The sequence below is a fragment of the Grampus griseus genome (assembly GCF_964374135.1).
Source record: "Grampus griseus genome assembly, chromosome: 20".
In the NCBI taxonomy this organism is placed as follows: Eukaryota; Metazoa; Chordata; class Mammalia; order Artiodactyla; family Delphinidae; genus Grampus; species Grampus griseus.
Genome location: NC_139014.1, coordinates 11,247,265 through 11,269,431, shown reverse-complemented (window position 1 = coordinate 11,269,431; position 22,167 = coordinate 11,247,265). Strand labels below are relative to the sequence as shown.

Genomic DNA, 22,167 nt, shown 5'->3' with positions numbered 1-22,167 from the left:
TCTGGCAGAGGGAGGGGAAGGCGTAGCCCAATTACCATTCGCTGAGCGCCATCCTCCTGTCGTAGACGCGGATGGAGCCGTCGCCGAGCCCAGCCACGATGAGGGAGCGGTGGGAGTCGCAGGACAGGCTCGTCACGCAGCTGTCGGCACCTGTGGGGATGTCCTAGGGCCGACACAGACCCCGTGAGGCACCCTGGCATCAGGCCCCCCACCCCACCCCCACTAGCTGCTGGATCCCTTTTACAGCCACCGTGGGTGCGTTTGTCACCCTGGCGTGGAGCTGCTGCCTTTCTCTCCACCGGGGAAGCTGTCAAGGCCTGAGGAGCTGGGCCCCAGAGGGAGTCAGGCTCCATCTGCTTCAGTGACAGCCCGGGCACCCGAGGCCCGCAGCCAGGAAGGCAGGGCAGCAAACACCTCTGCGCCCATTAAACTTTCCAAAGTCTCCCTCTCTCCTAAGAAGGAAGACGAAGCATATATCGGCAGGAGGAATCATCGTCGGCTCCCTCTTAAAACTCCTAATTAGTTCAGGGAAGGGTCTAGGGGGAGTCCTGCCGCCCATAAACCATCTCCTCGCCTCTCCTCCTGGCAGCTGTAAACGCTGGAGAAGGGAAGGAGGCGTGATAAATGCGCGGCAGGAAAGAGCAGGAAACAGGAAATGGGCCCCCAGACGGGGAAAAGTGCTTTTCCAATCAGAAAAGTTTTTGCTGCTCTCAGGCACACACAAGGAAGAAATCCAACACGGATGGAAACCGAATCATCGTATCCCTTTAAAAGGTGGGAGGCAGCCTGACTTGGTCCCGCTTCCCCTGCCCCCCCCACCCCGAAGACACCACCTGCTCAGAGTACTTGCGGCGGGGTGGGGTGGGGGCGCTCAAGGACCCTCATTCTCAGCCCTCGACCTCGAGGGCAATCGGAGCTGGGGAGGACGGCAGGGTCTGCGCCCACTGGCCCGCCTCGCCCCCAGGGAGGCCCCATGAGGGACGGTGTGCTTACCTGCACCTTCATCTCACGATCCGTGTCCCAGATCCGGACGATACGCACATCTCCCGAGCTCATGAGGAGCCCGGTCTCCTGTTCCCAGTCCACCACCATCCCAGCTCCTGGAGAGACACAGACGGGCACCGGTGTCACCGAGGGAGCCTGTTCTGGGCAACAGCTCAAGCAGTCGGTGCCAACCCATAGGGTGGGTCCCCAACCTCATGCAAGCTTGAGGTCGGGGTGACAATTCAGAGCCTTCTCTATATCTCTGCTGTACCCAGGCATCTACCAGAGAGACAGCAGGATCTTAGGACCGTTTGTCCAAGATGCCCACCTTCCAGGACACCTGGGCATGATCGGCAGGTCTGGAGACTTTAGAATGGGTGTCAGAGGCACAGAGATGTGAGTCTCCTGGGTCCCGCAGTCCCCTGGGGGTGAACAGCTTTGCAGATGCCCCTCACGGAGGCAGGGGGCTGACGACAGACGGTCAGTGGTGAATGAATCGAGGACTGCCCTTCCCTACACTGGACTGGGCGGGGGGGCGAATGCCTTCAGCATCCCTAAGGGCAGCACTGACCTCACAGGAGGGACTATAAGATTTAAGATGTTTAATTATAATATTTCAAACACACAGAAAAAACACAACAGAAACCCCTGTACCCACCACCCAGATCTAAGAGCTGCTAATATCTTATCATTTTTGCTCTTTTTTTTGTTCTTGAAGTGAAATTTAAGACAGTGAAAGCCTCACTTGCCTGTCCTGTCCGCAGACAAATCACCCACAGGCCTTGGGCGCCCTCCTAGGCTGGCCCCCGTGCACTCCCCTGTAGGGGCACGTGTCCAAAACCACGAACCACATCTCCCACATTTCAAAAACGTCGCCAATTTCAAACGGGGGTATATTTTCCAGCAATTTGCGTTTTTCCAGTAAGGTTACGTTTTGAGGGTTTATCCAACCCAACGGATGCAGATCTGGTTAATTAGTACTGAACTTCTGGGTAACACGCCTTTGGAGAACGAGCCCATCACTTCCACGATTCCCTGCCTGTAAACCACGCCACACTGACGTTTCCACACGCCCTTGCACAAGGAAGTGGCAGCACCGGGAAGGGGACATATCCCTGTGCGTCCCACCTCCCCAGGCGAGGCCGTTTCACTCCCAGAGTGGATGCTGGTCTGCAGTCTCATCAGAAATGGACACAAGGTGTGATTTCCCCAAATCCTGGTCGATGTTGGTGTGTGCAGCCTGTATGTTTTAATATACATTCTGACACTGATGGTTTAACTCATATATTGCAAATATCCTCTCCTATTCTGTCACTGACATTATAACTTTGTTTATGTCTTCTTTTGGTCATACTGAAGTCTGAAGTGAAGTCATCATGCTTTTTTATACATTTGTCTCTGCTTTTTGTGGCAGCAGCTCCTGTTTTTGCCTCTGTGGTTTCCCCTTCTCTCTGTGGGTGCCCACTTTTCTCCTGACTTCCTGAGTTGGACAATGTGACCTTCACTTGTTCTTTTCTGATATGCCCCTTTCAGGCTATGGAGTTCCCGCCAAGTGCCCGATCTCTCTCCCGAACTCCAGACTCTCATCTGTATGTGTCACTTCAGGTTCCTGCTTGGATCTGAGCCCCTCAACCCTCACTCCAGAGACCCCCCCCATGGCTTCCCATTCTGCCCTGGCCCCTGCAAGGTTCGAGCTCCAAAAGTGACCAGGCTGGTCCTCTTAACTGACAGTGGGCCCTGTGCCTGGAACGCCCCTCTCCTGACGTCCATGCAGCCCCTCCAAATTGTGCTCATTCACCTCCTCGACCATGTGAGGCTACGACTCACCCTGTTCCGTCTTCTACCTGTTCCAGATGTGTCACCTGGCACACCCCCTCCCGTCCTCCCTGTTTTGCTGGCGGCTGCCATGTCTACCCTGCAGAATGTCAGCTCCACACAACAAATGGACGAGCCTTTGTTTCACCTTTTAGAATGCAGTCTCCCCACTGCACCGCCCCTGACCCCAGGCAGGAGAATACACCCTAATGTGCCAGAAAGGCATCTACTGGTGACAAGACTGCAGGCGAGGCCTCTCACCTATCACCACGATCAGAACTGGTAGGGGAGAGGGCAGGGCATGTGGCCCCCACTTCTGTCCGGGACAGCCCAGTCACACTGTGACCAGTCAGCCCACAAGCAGAGCCTGAAACCACGCCACCAGCTTCCCCTCACCATGTGCCCGGTGTTCATGATGTGAATGAATCGCAGAGGACGCGCCCACCCATGACCTGACTTGGGGTGCCAGGTCACTGCAGAGGCTCACAGACTCCTGTATCCATGGACCCCCGATGGGGTGGCCTGTGTTCTCGGGCATCCTTAACTGCACTTGGAGCTCTGTGTCAGCCCCGTGGGGCTTTCAGGAGCCGTGTAATTAAGGAGTGGTCCTCCGATGAGAGCATGTGGCCAGGTGACATCTGGGATGCTCTGGGGTCACAGGAACAAGCTGGGGAGGGTCTGGGGGGACCACAGAAGGACTGGGAGGGGGGTCTCAGCCCCATGCCCATGCAGGAAGCAGAGAGGAGGCCACGGCCACTCCCAATGGGGTAAGAAGCCTGACCTGGCCTCCAAATGAAGTGGTGGTGGCTTCCTTCTTGCTGAGTCTCCTTCATGATGGATTCAGAGCCAGTGGGGGCCCGCCCTGCATTAGTGCCCACCCAAGTGACCTCATTTCAACTGAATCCTTCTCTCAAATACAGTCACCCTCTGAGTGCTGGGGCCGAGGACTCCACCACGTGAATTTGGGGAGACACAGCTCCCACACAGGGCCCCAGCGTCTCCATCTGCACTGGAGGCTCTGGAAGGTGTGCCCATGTGGCCGTCAGAGGACCTGGGGACGTGCATCACGTGAGCTCTGAGTCCTGTTTTAAATCTAGATTCTCTGATGCGGACCAAATGCTGCTTTAAACCAGTTGTAAAGCATGGCGAAGCCAGCAGAGACAAGAAACGTGTTTCCTAAGGTCTTCCCAAGTCCTGTACACGCCGGGGAGGCAGGCGTCCTATGTATACAGACAAATCTGGGCGAGGCTGCTTCCTTAGCTCTACCAGACTGTTTGCGGAAGCTGTGTCACCTAAGACAGTAAGCTCCTATCCATGGAAGAGTCTCAGATCAACGTGAAAACTGCTGGGATAAAAACAACAGTCTGCTTGCACCCTGACCGACCTCCTGCGCCTGCTGACCCTCACCTCATTCTCCTGTAGGTCTGGGGTCCTGGCCCGTCCTCCTGCCCAGAACAGAACGCAAACACTGGCCTTCTCACTCGAGACCTTTCCCAACCAAGCCTGTGTCTCGACCTCCAGACACAGCGGAGGAGAGATGATCTGACTCATCACGAGTTGGTAAAAGATGATAAAAAGGGTGACGCTCTTCCTTGACGTGTTGAGCACAAGGAACAAAATTGATGGCTATGATTTAAGTAAAACTCATAAGACAGGAACATTGTGACTTTGAACCAGAGTGAAGATTCCAATCACTTCGTTCCTGGGGAGCACGGTCTCAGCAGTGTCTCCTCCTTCCCCATCCCCAGAAAAGTGGCAGCTGTGGGCAGAGCCTGTGCCCCTCCTCCCTCCCCCGGGCCTCCTTGGCCTTTTTTTTCTTTGGCAGCAGGCAGGCTGCTCTGGGCTCCCCCCAGGAGGGCCCCTCCTCCCTGTCGACGCTGCCGCCTCGACACGGAGAGTGCTCGACTGATGGAGGCTCCGCACGTGCTGCAGCCTCTCCCCCACTGGGCGAACTCCAGCACCCTGAGTGCCTGAGATCACGGCCCATCCATCTCACTGCCTGGGGCCAGGGGTGGTGGGCAGCCCCCAAAAGGATGCAGAGATTCCCGTCTGACTTTATCCTGGATATGAGCTCTGCTCACATGTTCCCATCCAAAAGCTGGCCGTGAAAAAGAGGGAATTTCTTCATTAAAATATAGACGTATGGCACAGGGATGGCTGTAGACTAGGAAGCTGGAACGTGTAAGTCAGGGACCAGACAGAACCCTAAGCCCAGCAGACAGTGAAAAGAAGAAACACGTTGTTTCAGAGGCTTGGGTCCCTGTGATGTCCATGATCAGCCCTCCAGGCTCAGAGGCCAGTCCAGACTGACCTCTAAGGACCCTGTCGTCTGGAATGGACCTCTGAGAACCCAACATGGGGATCTGACCTCTGAGGACATGTCATGTAGACCTGATCCCTAAGGACCCATCAGCCCCAACCTGAAACGCCCTTAGGAGCTATGGTTCTGGAACTCCGAGGAGGAGGGGCCAGCCCCTGCCCAACCAGGCATGTGTGAGAACCTCAGACCTGTGGGATGGCGACCTCCATTCCCTCCCCAGGGATGCAGACGCAATGCCTCCCCACGGGATCAGGCCTCCCTCAGGGCCCATGAACACCTCCTGGACAGCCGGCAGGTTCAGAGACACAGGACAGGGCTGGCAACAGAAAACTGGGCTCCTCGGGAGCAAATGATTTCACCTAAACTTCCATTTCTCACCTGGGAGGTGGACCAGAACATGTGGCAGCTGCTTAGGGTCAGAGGAGACAGGGTGGGGCACACGCCTCCTGGGAGAGGAGGGAGCCGTCGTTCCCCACGGCCAGTGCCCCGTCCTGCGTGGGCCCATGGGGGCTGCCACCCGGCCCCGCGTCCTGCCTCCTGCACTGAGAGGGCTTCCTGCTCACCAGGTCCTGCTAATTTTAGACTCTGGATGTGCTTGTGACCCCGGAGGAGGAGTAAGGCTGGGAGAGGAGGGCAGCCGTGACTCCCCCCGCCAGCCACCCCTGTGCTCTGCCGTCGGTGCCCTGCTTGCTGCCCAGATGATCCAGGCAACGAATACTAACAGCTGCCCCAAGGCCCAAGGTTTACGTCCAGTTCACACACACACCGGTGCTGGACGATCTGTTCCCTGCCCTCCGGGGTGGCTGCTGCCCCCTGGCAGCTGACAACCAGGGGACGGGGCTGCCCTCCTCTGGCCGCCCCAGGTCCTGACCATGAAAGGTGTCCCCTGGCTCCTCTTCAGGATTTCAGGGCAAGTGACCCTGTCATTCCTCTGAGAACCCAGGAGGCTCTTTCTGAGAGAAATCCTTCCTGTTACAACCACCGCCATCACTGCTGGCGGGAAGCAAAGGAGTGAAGATTGAGTCAGTCTCGGGTTTTCTCTTTTCTCTTTTTCCTTCCTTTTGAACTTTTTACTAAAAGGGTCCTTTGTAAAATACGAAACTGTGAGTTTGTACATCTGTAAGGACATCTTGTTCTCAGCCTCCCGGGACCTGCTTCTCTACCCACTCCAGTTCTGATGGCACGAGGGACCCCGTCAGACCCATAGCCACATATGCCTTCCTGCAGGGAACCCTTGTTTAGGGAGCGACTAAAGAGAGACCAGAACAGAAAGTTCACCAGAAGGCTGGTCATACTCTAAACTCAGATGCTGCAAATTAAAGGTCAAGAATTCTACCTGCTGCCTGGATTCATAAGGCTCCATCTCTTTACAATTTACCTGACTAGTGAGCTTAGGAGAGAAAAGGGCTCGTTTTGAGCAGGCATATGGGTTTGCTAACCCAGTGTTACCATGTGTATCCACAGTCAGTTGCATATAGGTGTTTTAGTAACTATCAAACTTGTATATGGATTTTCAGATGGAAACAGATGCTTTAAGAGACTTTGCATTAAATTCTGAAAAAGATTCTTTTTTGAAAAATTTGGTGGGAACGCAAATCTCAATCTGGAGCGACTTTTCTGTCCTGATGGAGTCGTGAGATGTGCCTCCTCTCTGCGAGCCTGCGGAGCTGCGCCATCCTCACTCCAGCAGGCTTGGATCTGGACTGTTTTCCATTCCCAGGCTGTTGTGAAGGTGGCCTGGAACAGAGAACTGAATTGTCCTTGAGCCAGCCCAAGAGTGACTGAGGCCACCAAGGAGGCCGGGAGGTGCGACCATGAGGCCTCGGCTCCCAGGGAGAGTCCTGTCTATGGCTTTCGTTAAGATTTCTTCCCAGAGCCTCACACAGTCAACCTCATTCATCCCATGAGATCTCAGTGCTCAGCTGGTGATGATTTTTTGTATTGGAGGAGACTGTGCAGATGGAACGAATAAGAAAAACCACAGCCCTGATCCTCTGCTGCCTGAAGAGCACAGCGGGCTAGCAAGCGTCCTCAGGCAAAGCAGAGGAGCCGGCTCCCACCCCTGGCACTCACAGATAAGGGAGAAGGCACTCACCTCCCTGCTTACTGCGGTCAAGAAAGATTGAGACCTTTCGGGCCAGACCTGCGAGGAAACAGGGATTATGGGATGGATGCAAGGAAAAGCAGGCCAGCCAGAGCCAAATCAGCCAAAATCACACAAACCACAAACAGGGGAGCAGCCGAGAAGGAAACAGGAGGGAGGGGCAGACGGTGGCCCAGGCCACGGCTGCAGTGGGAAAAAAGGGCCAAATGTACCTCTGAACGTGAAAACCCAATTATCAGGGGTTTTGGCTAAAAAGACTCTCTTTCTAGACAGGAAATTGGAAGCGCTATGACTTGGGGGAAACATGACCCGACACGGCGTGGGCACTTCCAGTGAGTGGAGGTTAGTGGCCGGATGTGCACACAGTGCAGCCCAACCAGCAGGAGCTGACCCACTGGCCACGCCCGGAGGAGGCAGACACTTCCGTTTAGGTCCTTAGAGTGAGGACAGCTCTTCATTCATGGGGCCCAGCGGTCAGTGAGGAGGCCTCTGGGGGGTGGGAAGTGTGCTTCCATCTGGGTGTCTGTGGGCGCCGTGGCCCAAGGACGGGCGGTCCCACCACCGGTTCTATTTCAGAGCACGGCTCGCTCAGTTCCGGGGATGGCTGTGAACCCAGACTGACTTCAGTTCTCCTGACAGCGGGGTACCCCATGAGGGGAGTGTCCCCAGGCTAACTGCACATGCATGCACAGGAGCGTGTTCATGTGTGCACATGCATGCATGCATGCCCATGCCTGTGTGCACATGTACACACGGGAGCCAGGGGCATGCTAAGATGATGCGGAGACCCTGCACATTTCACATGACTTCTGAAAAGCAGGGGTAGGGTTCCCACAAGAAACAGTCTCTTTAGTCACAAACCACGGAATCAAATCTTTGCTAACAAGCTGCCACGACAGCGACTTGGCGAGCAGATTCTGAGCTGGAGAGCGCGCAGGAGAACCTCACAGGCAGACTTTTCTAACTGTTCAGGGAGTGCCAAGTCCTCCCTCCCACGTGCCCTACACAGCAGCATTCACAAATGAGACCCCCTACGCCCTCTGTAGCTGAAGGACACGGTGGGCCAGGCCTCATGGGGTGCACAGCTGTGCAGGATCCCCCGTCACAGGCGCGTGGAGGAGCTGATGACCGCAGCCCCCCCGAGGGTGCCTCTTCCCCCCCCACAGCTCGTGGCTGCCTGGGACCTGAGACCAGGCGGAGGACCTCACTGCGGAGCACAGGGAGCTTCACGTGCCTGGGGGGGCGGTAATCTGGAGCAGGGAGCGGGGGCTGCTGCTTCTGCCCGACAAGGTCCCGGGGGAACACAGCCAGAACTCTGAAGCTGTGGGGGTCCCCCCAGACACTGACAAGCAACTGCTGTGGAAGCTGCTAGCTCTCCCCACAGGGTCCCAGCCCACAGCTCTGTAACTGTCAAGTCAGAGGCCAAGGCGGGTGAAGAAAAAGAAACAAGGTGCTGATGGGCAGAAGGCAACGAGAAGTTGGCACAGGGGTCAGAATTCCACCAGACCTGCCCCTCGGTTACTGAGCTTGAGCTCCTGAAATAGAAATTACAATCGGGGGTCTCTCCAGCCCTGCTGGGGCTGCGATCCCCGTGCTGCAGAGGGAAGCTGTGGAGACTGAAGGATGTGGGGCCCGGAGAGGCTCCCCGGTTCTCAGTGTGCCCCTTCTGGACCCTGCAGCACACAAGCCCTTCCTGTCTTGATCCCTTAGAGCAGTCAGCCTCCCAGGCTCACCACCCCTTCCACCTTCCATCCCCCTGAAAGAACAAGGAAATAATGTCTTCCTTTTTGCTAAGCCCACAGCTGCCTGGTCAAAAGGCAGGGGGCAGACCAAACGAACTCTGGCTTAGCCGCCGAGGAGTGCTGCGTGCCTGCCCAAAGCCCCCCTCACCCCACCTGCCGATAAAGACCTGGAGGTAAGACCCCCACCAGCTTCCTGACCCCTCAGCAACAGTGCCTCTCCTGGGGGGCTTTCTGAAACCCAGGAAAGGGAGAGGGTCCAGCAGGAAGGAGTCTGTAGCAAACATGTCTACAGCAGTGGAACCACTCTCAAGTTAGGGCTGCAGTGCACACCTGGGCCAGGAGCAGCTCACACAGGTGACATCTGGGGGAGACAAGTGCAGGGGAGCCCTGAGACTGTACTGCTGTCACCTCAGCCTCCTTTCCTCCCAGCTAGACTCTCTGCCCCCCTCCCAAACTGCATGCTGTCCACCCTTGCTTTCACCTTCACTAGAGCAAAGGCAAGTGGCATCGCGGGTAAAAAACCACAGACACATCATTTGGGGGTGGCAGGTATTTGGGGGCGGCAGGTAGGTAGGCCGCTGCAAGAGGAATAAACTAGACAACAGTGTATCCACTGGGCTGCCAGTGGGCTCCCCACTTTCTCATCCTCTGGCCCTGCCGGGAGGCTGACCCTGCTCTCGACCAGCCCCTGCCTTCCCTGCACAGGGGTCTGCAGAACGGCGGGAGCCTGGGGTGTGTCCCGTCCTGCTGGACGGCAGCAGGAAGCTAAGGACTGAAAACCACGATTCAACTCGTCCAGCGTGTCCCGCAGTGAAACAAACCTGTGAGCGTGAGCACCTGAGAGCCACGGGGAGGCCGTCAGCCACCTGCTCTGCCGCAGCCAGCAGCACTGAGGCGGGCCTGAGGTGGGGCTGGGGGCTGAGCGGGTGGGAGGCGGGGGCGCTGCAGGGCAGGGATCAGGCTTTTGCTCCAATGTTGGAAAAAGCAAGAGAGAGACAGAGGGACCTGTGACGGCAGCTGTCATCCACGTTAGCCCAGGACTGGGCCCAGAGGGGCCTGGGCAACAAGAAAACGGCTGTGTTGGGTCCTGTGGAGGTGGGTATGCATGACCATTTTGTTCCTGAAGAAAATGTAAAAACATGGCTATTTTAAAAATTAACACATACGGAAGTGTCTGCCGTGGAGCCAGCTGTGCCCCCAGGGGTTGGCGTCTCCCTAGGACAAGTGCTCTGACGGAGGAGACAGAAGCAGCCATGGAGGCACCTATCGGCCACGCGAGGACATGCGAAGACCCCAGGCCAGCAGGGGGCCGACAGCAAGCCGCTCCCGCCTCCATCTGGCAGCGGCTCTGCGACCACACTGGAGGGCGGCTCCGGCTGAGGGTGTCCCTGGAAATCCAGACCCGCGGCCGCATTAATGCTGTGTGAACAGCGAGCGCGGGGCTGAGAGGTGCAGACCTCCTGACAATGGGCTGGACCCAGAGACCGGAAGGCGGTGCTGGTGTCTCTCACCCTGGGCGTGGGGCAGCCATGCACACCGACAGGCAGCACGCACAGCAGTGGCCGGTGGGTGCTGCAGCCGCGCCTCTGTCAGCCCAGGGCAGGCAGGCAGCGCACTGGCCTCCCCCGTAGGACCAGACACAACTGGGGCGCCTGCTGTGTGCTCATCACCGAGAGGCGATTAACTCGGGCACGAGGGGCACAGAATGCAGCCCCAGGCCCTGCCGCGGCCACGCTCTCACAAGCAACACGAGCTTCCAGCCAAGGACGGGGGCTGTGGGCTGGTCAGAGCTCGGCAGGACTTCCACCCGCGAGCAGAGTCTCCCAAGGTGGAGGCTGGCTGGGTCGTTACTTGGGGAGTCTGAGTGGACTGAGCGCCTGCAGGACCCCGGGGAGCACCCACCTCGGGTGGTGGGCAGCATGTCGGAGAGCCCCTGCCAGGCCGTCACCATTTCTGGATTCTTTTCCAAATCAGCAAAGTTCTTCCAGACTCTGATGGCACCGTCATCTTGGGGAGACAAGAGAGGATATTCAAATGCAGGCCTGGCTGCTCTGGGAAGGGGAAGAGGGCCCTCCCCCGGAGGCACAGGAGGACAAAGGCTGCCCAGCCCAAGGGACAGATGGGTCTCTCGTCTGGTGAGGAGCCTATCAGAGGCAGAGTGAGGCCTCTTCTGGCCTGACCTTGGGCTTCAGGGCTGTGCCTCCGCCTCAGCATTCCCGATCCCCCCCGAGGGGATCACCTGCCAAGAAGAGGCAATCTCAAGGGGACGGTGCTCAGGGCCTCTCTCTCCCCACCTCCCCTCACACGAGACTCAGGAAATGGGCGGGTTGTTCCTCCTGCCTCTCCAGGCTCAGAACGGGGCAGAGGCCCCAGTGTTCTCCGGCAGATGGGCAGCCAGGTGGGCCTGAGTGTGTGGGTCCACCACCTGGCTGTCTGTCCGTCTGTCCTTCCTTCCTTCCTCCTGGTGTTGCTTGCCCCCAGGACCCTGCTCTCTGGCCTCACTAGCCCTTCACATGAGGCCCTCAAGGATGACCTTGCCTCAAGCTGCAGAGGGAGGATGAGGTCATCTGGGGACACACTGGGAAACACTTGCCTGATCTCTGCTGAGAAGTGAAGCCTCGTGCTGCACCTCCACTGGGACCCGACTCCTGAAGGGCCCTGGGTTCCTCTGCTGTGTCTCTGCGTCCGGGGAATCACCCTCTCTGCCTCCTCTTTGGCGCTCAGAGAGGCTCGGTGTGATCTGTCCTCAAACCCCCAACTGACCCTACTGGCTGCCCGCACCACTCTGGGTTTTCGTCCTCCCCCTCCCTGCCTGATGTCTGCCAGGGGGCTGGCTTTGGACCGGGGCTGGACTTTATTTTCCTGGGGAGGGCTGCCAGCAGGACCTCTCCCCATGGGTGTGCCTTTAATGATGGAGGCCTCCACTTGGGAGCGGTTAGTCCCCTTTGCCAGAAGAAACAATCGAGGTCACAGGAAGCTTTGTGCCAATTCGTGCTGGGGTCTTGCATCTGTCCCCCACCACCTCTGCATTGCGGTTTAGGTCCCCACCACACAAACCCCACTCACCTGTGGCTGTGAGCAGGAGTGAGCAGTCCTGGCCATTCAGATACTCCATGGCCGTGACCCTCGTGTACCGAGGGTTTCCGTTGTGGAAATAATCCAGCTTCTCCCCTTTCTCCCAGTCCCAAAAACTTCAGGGAATAAGAGAGGAATAAGGCTAGTGATCAGGGAAATACAAAAGCCACAAGGAAATACCACCTTACACCCACCAGGTCGGCCACCAGCAAAAACACAGAAAGGGACAAATGTTGTCAGGGATGTGGAGAAACTGGAATGCTGTGCCCTGCTGGTGGGAACATAAAATGGTGTAGCTGCCATGCGAAACAAGAGTGGTTCTTCAAGATAACTAAACACAGAATTACCGTTTGGCCAGGATTCTACCTCTGGGTATACACTGTGCACCCAGGTTATATCAGTGTCACTCACAACAGCCAAAGGGTGAAAGCAACCCAAATGCTCATCAATGGAGGAAGGATGTAACAAAATGTGGTCCATACACATGGACTATTATTCTGTCTTAAAAGGGAAGGAAGTTCTGACACCTGCTTTGTTAAGTGAAATAATCCAGTCAAAAAAAGGACAAATACTAGATGATTCCACTTATATGAGGTTCCTGGAATAGACAAATTCATAGAGACAGGAAGTAGAGTGTGGGGTGCTGGGCCTGGGAAGTGGGGAGGGGGAGTCAGTGTTTCATGGGGACAGAGTTTCAGTTTAGGGTGATGAAAAAGTCCTGGAGATGGACAGTGGTGATGGCTGCACAACAAGGTGAATGTGCTTAATGCCACTGAACTGCACACTTAAAAAAGAAGACAGTAAATTTTATGTTATGTATAAAAAAAGGAGAGGAATAAGAAACAGGTAAGAATTCTATCCATTTTGGGTTTCCCCGGTGGCGCAGTGGTTGAGAATCTGCCTGCCAACGCAGGGACACGGATTCGATCTCTGGCCCGGGAAGATCCCACATGCCGTGGAGCAACTACGCTCGTGTGCCACAACTACTGAGCCTGTGCTCAGAGCCTGTGAGCCACAACTACTGAGCCCACGTGCTGCAACTACTGAAGCCCGCGCGCCTAGAGCCCGTGTTCCACAATGAGGGAAGCCACTGCAATGAGAAGCAGCCCGTGCACCACAACGAAGAGTAGCCCCCGCTCGCCGCAACTAGAGAAAGCCCGTGTGCAGCAATGAAGACCCAACACAGACAAAAAAAAAAAAAAAAAAATTATATCCATTTTATCAGCTATAAAAAGAATCGCGTCCATGGTTCTCTCCCATCAAGTGAGCGCTTTCTCAGTGACATAAGGGCAATGGTCACTATGAATTAACATGGTGTCTTGTTACTGACACTTCCCCTTCACACACTTGCTGCCCTTGCACACAAGCGGGTTCCTCACATGTCCTGTCACTGTGGGATCCTGATGAGCCCCTGTGCACTGGTCTCTGTTCACTGCACAGGAATGGCTCCATCTTCGTACCAGAAGCTCCCGTCCCGGCCCACACATAACCGTGCTCAGGCCTCTGGAACACCCGTGGTAACGTGGCCAAGTGCAACCCTGGGAGGGCGCGGGCAACACCAGGAGGAGGGACGTCTCTCTGCAAGTTTTCCAGCCCCCCCTCCCCCCCGAAACAGCCCAAAGGCCCGGGCTGAGGAGCTTCCACACCAGGAGGGTGCAGGGGCATCCTGCCCACACCCCCCAGGGGCTACCTGTTCTCCAGCTGAAACGCCAGCCCTGCAAGTGCCCCACGTACCAGATGCTGTCTTTGTCAGCGACGGCCACACACGGCGTAAAGGGGTGAAACTTGACCACGGAGGGGACACCAGGGTTCCTGTTCAGAAATATCTGGTCGTCCAGCCTTGTGATACCTGCCCAGGGAAACACACGACTATGGGTCTCAATTTGCAGCAAATGTCAATGATGTATTTTACCAAGGCCGACACCAGTCCCTAATGTTTGGGGACCTGGAGGGGCCCAGAGGAAAGCAGGGGTTACAGCGCAGGGGTGGGCGCCTGACAGCAGGGCCCTGCCTCTGCTTGTACATGGCTAGCATTCGATATATAATTGCGACAACCCGTCAGCAATATTCAGATCAGTGCACACTGGTTAAGGTTTTGGAAAAGAGCACCAAACATTTTGGAATAAAGCTCAGTAAGGCTGAGATTCGTAACTGAGACCCAAGGCTGAAGCCTCGGTTTGGCCATCGCTGTCTGCAATCCAGCCAAGGATGTGAACGGGGATTTGTTCACCAGGCCCCAATACAGCCACTTGGGAAAAAACCCTCGTGGCCCTGAAGGAGCTTTAGAAGAACAACGAAAAGAGGATAAAACTGCTAAGAGCATCCGACAGGTTCACACACATTTCTGGAGAATGACACAGGCTTATGCAGAGGAGCCAGGCATGGTGGCCCCTCTTCCCTGCACGTCGTAGAGGGTGAGCAGCCCTTGTGACACTCAGGTCCCGGAGTCACCCCCTCCTCAGTGGCTGGACGCAAGTCTTGGGTGACACAGAGGAGCTGCTCACGCTTTGTGAACCTGGCGCCGGCCGGGCGAGCTACTGTCACCCACAATTTCAGTCCTTTTCCGCCTCCCTTTGCTAAAACAACTAACACAGAAAACCACTCAACAATCAAGACAGGGTTAAACTAACAGGCAAACAGGTCCCAGAGGGTTTAACTGTTGCCCAGAGGTGCCTTTCCCCACAGCCATGGGTTCCTCAGGACAGAGGCGTGATTTGACCCAGGAAAGATGAGGGGATACCCAGGTCCTGAGTCACTGCAGGTGTTCTGCAGACATGCAGAGATCCATGTATGATGGCAAAGTCATGGTGTCATGGGGGGTGGCCGGAGGGGTCATGGATAGAAAAGGCAGCATTAACTTTCTCAGCTCGTATTCCGGGGCCTCGCTGACTTGTTCGGTGACTTTGCTTGGCCTGCAGGTGTGATTCCCGTACTTCTACCGTTCACAGCCTTCCCAGCACACCGCTGGCCTCAGATAAAACTACAACTTCATGAGGAGTCCAGGCTCTGAGTGCGGCAGGTAGCGGAGGAGGCTGTGGACTCACTAGCGGCCCTGTCCTCCCTGCCCACGTCCACCGGCAGTGATGCTCCCGTCAGCAAGCTCACTTGCTAAGGTTTTCAGCGGCTCAGCAGTTCCTCTCGGTGTGTGTCTGACAAGCAGACCTCTTTTTTTCCACAAAGACTGGAAAAGAGAACCCCTGACCCTAATTTACAGAGATACTTTTTTTCTTTTTTGTCTGGAAAACCTAGTTGTTTCTCGAGTGGCTGGCTCTAATTTCACCCCGTTCAGATGTCCGACTGCACGCAGCAGACTGGCTCCCAGGTTGCGCCCGTGGGTACAGAGAAACCAATTTGTTCTGCTGTCCCCGTCCATAGGCCTGGGGTTCTAAAGAACCACCAACTTCCAAGAAAATAGGCCCTTGACCCCATAATGCGGAGAGCTTCTATCATGCTGGGCGGCTCGCTCTCTCCTGGAGAAAGCTGCAGACTCTCAATTCCACACCCCAGAGGCTTTACATCCAGCTGCGACAGTGCTTTCATAGAGGCGAGTTACAAACAACCAAGATTGGTTTTAGCAGAAGTGACCGCACATTAATGAAACGTGACCCGAGCATCTCACGGAGAGCACTGTGAACACGTGCCGAAGTGCTTCCGAAACAGCATTGCTTCTGGAAGTGCTCAGTGGGCCAAGGAGTGCGATGGGCCTGGGCAGGCAGGCCAGGGACGAGACCCCGACTCCAGGCTGCCTGCAGGCAGGGACGGTCTCATGGGTTCTCACCCTCAACTTTAAAAAGTAACCGGTAATAATCAAGAGAATTTGACAGGACAGGGAGGCAAGGTCACGACAATAATTCAACAGAAGCGTTAAGAGCCTGCTTATCCACTCTACGGTACCTGGGCAGGGTCAGTCCACCGCCCAAAGCTGGCCCAGCAATGAGGGCTCAGGCAGAGCCAAAAGACCAGCCCACGCCCTGTGCACTCACAGCTGTGGGACTGGGTCGGTTCCCGGGCCAGCGGGGGCTGTACTGCTGGGAGAGGGAGAGGAGAGAGGCTCGTCTCTGGGGGATGGTGAGGGCCCCAGTACTCTGTCCCTGTTCTGATCACAGGGTGGAGGCCCTCAGCTGCCCCCTCCCACCCTGCTTCAGTGCCTGGGGGGCTGCTGCAGCCAATATGAGGAGGACCCGCGGCCCAGCAGCCCTCCCTGTGGCAGCCACTTGTCCACGCTGCTCACTGCCACTTCACCGGGGGGTGGGGCTGGGGGGCATGCAAAGTGGGCGGTTTGGGCATCTGTTGGCAAATTTAGTAAAAGGTTTGGTCAAAATGTGACTGACACACAGCTTTGGGTGATAGAGAGCAATTATTTGGGGGCCTGGTGGGGTCCAGGTAAACACAGCCAGGGCCTGGTGTTTGTCTTCTGTCCCCATGGGGAGGACACAGGCCCACTCCGCCGTGGACCCCAGGGCCTGCGGAGGGCTTGCTCCTTCCTCTCTGGAAACGACAAAAGGCAGAAGACACAATTGCCCAGAAGCTGCCAGTCAAGACAGGAGCTTCCCTGGACGATGATCCCAGAGAGCTTCCAAGTCTCCCTGAGGGCAAAGGCACAGAGTCTCCCGGGACCAGGCTTTGTCAGGCAGGCGGATGGTGCCCCCACCTTGGCACTCCTCCCTCCCTCGAGCATCTCTGCCAGCCTCACTTCTCCCCTGCACAAGGGCGGGTGGGCGCCTGCTCAACGACCGCGGTGGCCCCTGGGGACACTGCTTACCCTTCTGGATGAGCTGCTGCGCCTGCTTCCTGACGCGGGTGTTTCGCAGAAACCGCCACTCCCGCTCCTTGCGGATCTGACTCTCCAGGTCATGCTCTTCCGGGATCTTCAACAATAAAAAAACAATTATTTCCAGATAAGAGGATTCGTCCTCCGCAGGTGCTAAAGAATCTGGGTTCTCTGGTCAGCCCAGTGTCCAGTGTCCTACCGCAGGCTAGAGCAGAGCATTACAGTCAGAGGTTGGTCACTGGACCCCCGAAGCAGCTTCCCTCTCTATGCTGGGAGTGCCGCTCACTGCTGCCCGCTGGGCTTAGAGGCTCTGAGACCTGGGACCGGGTGGGGGGAAGGCTGGCCGGCGCGGGGACACGGAGTGGAGACTTAGGAAACCCCTGCCCCCACGACGGCCCAATGGTGGAAGCCAGAAGTCTCGCACTCTGACAGGGCAGCAGGGGGACTGGTTTCAAAGCAGACAGATTTTGAGGGGAGATTCAGGGATTAGGGCTGGGTGTTTTCCGAAGGAGGGGACACAAAGGGCCCTGCTGTGCCAGACACTAAATTTGCTCCTTCTTGCCCTTAAATGCAAAATCGGAAAAAGATGGGCTGTGCTCAGAGACTTTTGCTTTTATTGTTTGATGCCAAAGGGAACAGAGGCATCTGGTTAGAAGATGAACGAGCTCATGAGAAGTGACAGAGGACAGCAGCCAGGGCACGGCTACCCTGTGACAGCTGCGAGAGGCAGGCCGGGCCTGAGGGTGGGGTCTTCTCTGGGAGTTGCTGCCCGCCCCACTCCACCTAATGCAGCAGAGGGTGAAGCTGGCATCGGATTCCGCACAGGTGGAGACTGAGGAAGGAGCTTCGACCCTTCTGCCCTCCCTAATCGGCTTTCAAGAGACGGAGTTTATCTGCACGTGGAGTATATGGATGCTGTGGAACAGTCCCCTTTCCTGGATAAGGGCCCTTCTCGCTTCATGGCTGGCGTGTGTGCATGGCGTGGGTGCCTGTGGGCTACGGATGGGTGTGCCTAGGAGAGGGCCACACTTAGCAAATAATGAGTTATGATTTAAGTCTACTTTATTCATAACAATCACTTGTCATGTAAAAAAGATGTATCTCCTAAATCACATAGTCAATCTGGCTAACTCTGGTTCCCTGCTTGAAAACTCAGAGTTGTAAAATCCCAAAATACAAAAGGAATCGAGTAAACTAGGAAAAACCCTTCTTCCACTTAGCTGAGTTAACCAGCCTTGTACTCAGCCAGGCAACACCACACAGGCAGAAGGAGCCCATATTCATCCTGGAGAAAGCATCAGGATGAAGGACAGTGAACGTGGTCATGTGCACGTGTCCGTGTGTAAGTGTGGCTGAGAAATGAGGTGACGTCTACACGGAGAGGAGTTCAGCTCACGTTTTAGGCAGTTATTACATGAAATGGTCATGGAGCACTTTCGTGTCTTCTCCTAGAATGCTCTGTGTTATCTCTGATCACAAATGAACAACCCCAAACCTCACCTCGTCCCTGTGTACAGGTGCCGAGGCCTCTGTGTTCCAGCATTTCACTGCTACACTCCTTTTTTTCTCTTAAAAATCACAAAACTACACCCAGCAAAACAGCAAAGATATCCTGACACAGAGACAACCGAAGAAAAGTCACCCAGAGCCTCCAGAGCACAGTTAGTGCTGTAGACATAACCCCACAAAGGTACTTGGGATAGACGGTGGGTTTTTACCAGTTGGTTTTGTTTCATGACAATCCAGAGATTATTTGAAAACAAATAACAAATAATCAATAACGTAGAACAATAATAAGAAAACCCCACATGAAAAGACTGAGACTGCACCTGAATAAATCTCTTGTTTCTGCGGGAATATATTAGAGGAAGGGTCTAGACAAGCAGGAAGGGAGTGGGACAGGCAGGCATGAAGTTCTGGACTGTACTCCCCATGGTGGGGGCAGGTGGGAGGAAGGAAGGGGGACGGGAGGCAGCTGTGCATGGGAGTGTGGCCACACGTGCCTTGGGGACACAGACAGGCTGACCTCCACGGCACAGCCAGGCATCACTGCCCTGGGCTGAGTCCTAAGCAGCAGAGCGTGGCGCTCCCGGGAGCAGTCCCACGGGCATACAGGCTCTGCTGAGCTCAGAGAAGGACTTGCAGAACTGAACTGAACTAAACCACAGCCCAGGAACCAGTGCACGCATCGTCTTGGGGATAATTGCCATGAAGTACTAGGACAAGCAGGGGCGGAGAGCAGTGGGACAGTGTGGGAGGCGAGGGTGGAGTGAGACGAGGAGAGGACAAGAGAGCAGAAGAGGCCATGAGAAGCAGCCGGCGTTGGCCGGCCGGGATGGACAAGGATGTACGGAGGGACCAGACAGACGATTTCCCACTCAGCCTTTCTTAATCATCTGCTCATGTGCTCCTCCCCTCCCCCATGGCTCTGCAGGCTGAACAAAAGCTTCTGACTAAACAAAAGCCCAGACCCACACTGTGCTGTGCTTTCCTCTAAGCAGAGCTGGAGGGACGTGGGTGTGGGAAATAGTGTTACATGATTAGGATCACGACACTCCTCGAATTCCTAACACCTCCTGGCTTTTCCTCAAACAGAAACCAATTACGGTGCTGAAGCCTCCTGAAGCCTCCTGAGGAGCTGGCGGCTGACAGCTGGTGAGGGTGTCCCCCTCGCTCCTCGCCTGTCACTGGGGCAGGCTGGGCTTGGGAACAAAGGAAGACCAGAGGGTCTGCAGAAGCCTGAGGGCGGGCATTTCCACGTGGAGCAGGTTCTCATACGATGAATTTGTGAATCACAGGGCTGGGTCTTACCCTCAATGCCTCTGAATTTAAAGAGGTTCAAGTGCACGGGATAAAATTCATGACAGGCACGTGACTATCATGATTGCAGCATGACCCCTGGGGAAGGCTCATGATGTCAATGCTAAATTCTCAGACACCGAGCTCCCTGGGTTCCCACCAGAAACAAAGCCGAGTTCTGTGGCAGGACAGAGTACCTCTGCGCTTGCCTCTCACCTCGTTTAATAACAAACACCCTCCCCAAACAATGACGGGGGTCAGCAGTACCGGGAGGGTGTGCACTGGCTGCGGGCTGACCCGGCTCAACCTGCCACCTCTGGGCACGACATCTAAGGGGTGAAGACCACTGACTGCCAAGGAAAAAGCTCTGAAGTGCAGATCAGAGTTCACTGCAGGTACTGATACCCAACTATGGGCATTTTCATCATCAGGCCACACTTCTCGTAAAGCATCAGGGTGACCGAGATACAGTTCACATGCATTAAATTTCACCCTTTTGGGCACAGTATGTAACCACCACCACAGTGAGCATGTTGAACAGTCCCCCACACCTCAAACTGCCACGTGCCCTCTGTAGTCAAGCCCTCCCCCCAGCCCCAGCCCAACACCCTGCCCTCTGTTCTCTGTCCCTGCAGCTTTGTTTCGCCTTTTCCAGTGGTGGCTGTGGGTCTGCATCTGAGTGAAACACGTGAACATGTAAGTAGAGGTCCCCACAAACCGCAGCCCTCGCCTGCGGAGCCTCCCCCCGCGGTCAGCTGACGTGCGCTGCTGGAGGGCACCTGCACTCTGAGTCTGAGTACCCGGTGCTGAGGAAAGGAAAGCAAATTCTTAGGGAAAAGTCAAGTTCATTTCTAAGTTTAAGAGAAACATGTTTTGGATTACCTATGCCACTTCTCCCCACAGGTAGATGACTGAGAACAGGCATCCCTGGAGACTTCAAGGACAGCCACTCAGCACCCCACCAAGTAGCTTCCGAGAATTACAGTCACTGCCGTTTCAGTGAGATGGCAGACCAACCACCTAGAGTCCAAGTCACTTGACCGCACTTGCCTTAAGCAGGAGACTGTATCAACGAAACTGAACTTCCATTACTATTAGACTAAACCCCCTTAACTTTCAAGCAGATGGTATGTACCACAGATCTAAAGGACAACTCGCTACCTACAGCACCAGTGATGAACTGTCTCCTGGGACAAATTCTGGTGTTTGCCTACTCCCTCCTTCCTTAGCCAGAGGAGCCCGAGATGTCCTGTCTGCAGGCGGACAGGTCAGCAGGAGCAGGCCGACCCTGGCGTGGACAACACACTTGGTTGACTGTAACAGGCCTCAATGATCTCTTGGGGTCATTTCTTTATTTTTTATTATTTTTAAAAATTTATTTTTGGCTGTGTTGGGTCTTCGTTTCTGCATGTGGGCTTTCTCTAGTTGCAGCGAGTGGGGGCTACTCTTCGTTGCGGTGCATGGGCTTCTCATGGTGGTGGCTTCTCTTGTTGAGGAGCACGGACTCTAGGCGCACGGGCTTCAGTAGTTGTGGCACGCAGGCTCAGCAGTTGTGGCGCACGGGCTTAGTTGCTCTGCAGCATGTGGGATCTTCCCAGACCAGGGCTCGAACCCTTGTCCCCTGCATTGGCAGGCAGATTCTTAACCACTGCGCCACCAGGAAAGTCCCGGGGTCATTTCTTTAATATATTTTTTTCCTGATTATAAAGGTACTTCGTGCTAAGTGTAGAAAGTATGGCCATCCTGTGGCCAGTTTACATCCTGCTTTTTTTTCCCTTTTAAAAAAATTTTATCATGAGCATTTTCTTATGTTACTAATTTCAAAGCTTTATTTTTTAATAGCTCCAATAATATCGTATCAAATACTTCATCCTTTTTTAACCATTCCCCTCCTGTTGGACATTTCCGTGGATCCTAGTTTTCGCTACTGAGAGGGTGCTTCTTTTCAGCAACGGGGCTTGATAAATGAGAACTCTATCACCTGCCTCAGGCACTGACAACCGTTATTCTGTGTTGTAACTGACAAAAATCAGTATCACTACAGGGAAACAGGAAGGCCAGAGAAAAGTTGTAATAGAGTCCAAATACTCTGCCTGGAAATTACTTGGTTATGTAGCTTGATATACAAGTGAGAATAAACTGCAGTTTTCAATTTTCCATTACCTATGAGGGAAGAGGAAGGTGGTTTTGTAAGAACGTGCTTTAGATCAGCAAGTCTAAAATGAACCCCTGCAGCACTCCCTGCAGAAAGACGGGCACAAAGATTCAGCTCTGACAGCACTGCCCTGTCTCACCCTGGCACCCTGAATGTGTGGCCTGAGTCTGTAGCAAGAGGACACACGTCACGTCATCAAACCTGGAAGGCAGTGTCCCGGAATAAGCCAGATTACCCCAGTCAGCTAGCTTAGTCCAACAGTCCCCAAAGCCAGAAGCGGCCCAAGTGAGGCCTGGGGACCACCTGGATGACCTTGCTAATCAAGACAAAATGGCACATTTTATACTGGCAAGCTCGGAAAAGGCAGGTAAGTGAGGTCTGTTTCTTTTACTGTTTTTTACC

General features: G+C 55.1%; 1 protein-coding gene across 4 annotated transcripts in view; it reads right to left on the bottom strand.

Annotated features, from left to right (window-relative positions):
• Window positions 1-22,167, bottom strand: part of RPTOR (regulatory associated protein of MTOR complex 1) — a 345,589-nt gene that overhangs the window by 5,501 nt on the left and 317,921 nt on the right. For 2 of the 4 annotated variants that reach the window (XM_082678814.1, XM_082678815.1), the window contains exons 25-31: window positions 16,803-16,908; window positions 13,775-13,889; window positions 12,032-12,156; window positions 10,868-10,972; window positions 7,215-7,262; window positions 994-1,100; window positions 36-163 (exon numbers count right to left, since the gene is read on the bottom strand). In XM_082678814.1, the coding sequence (XP_082534940.1) occupies window positions 36-163; window positions 994-1,100; window positions 7,215-7,262; window positions 10,868-10,972; window positions 12,032-12,156; window positions 13,775-13,889; window positions 16,803-16,908 (734 nt within the window). The remainder of the gene's footprint in view (window positions 1-35; window positions 164-993; window positions 1,101-7,214; window positions 7,263-10,867; window positions 10,973-12,031; window positions 12,157-13,774; window positions 13,890-16,802; window positions 16,909-22,167) is intronic. The other 2 variants (XM_082678816.1, XM_082678817.1) reach the window with 1 other exon arrangement.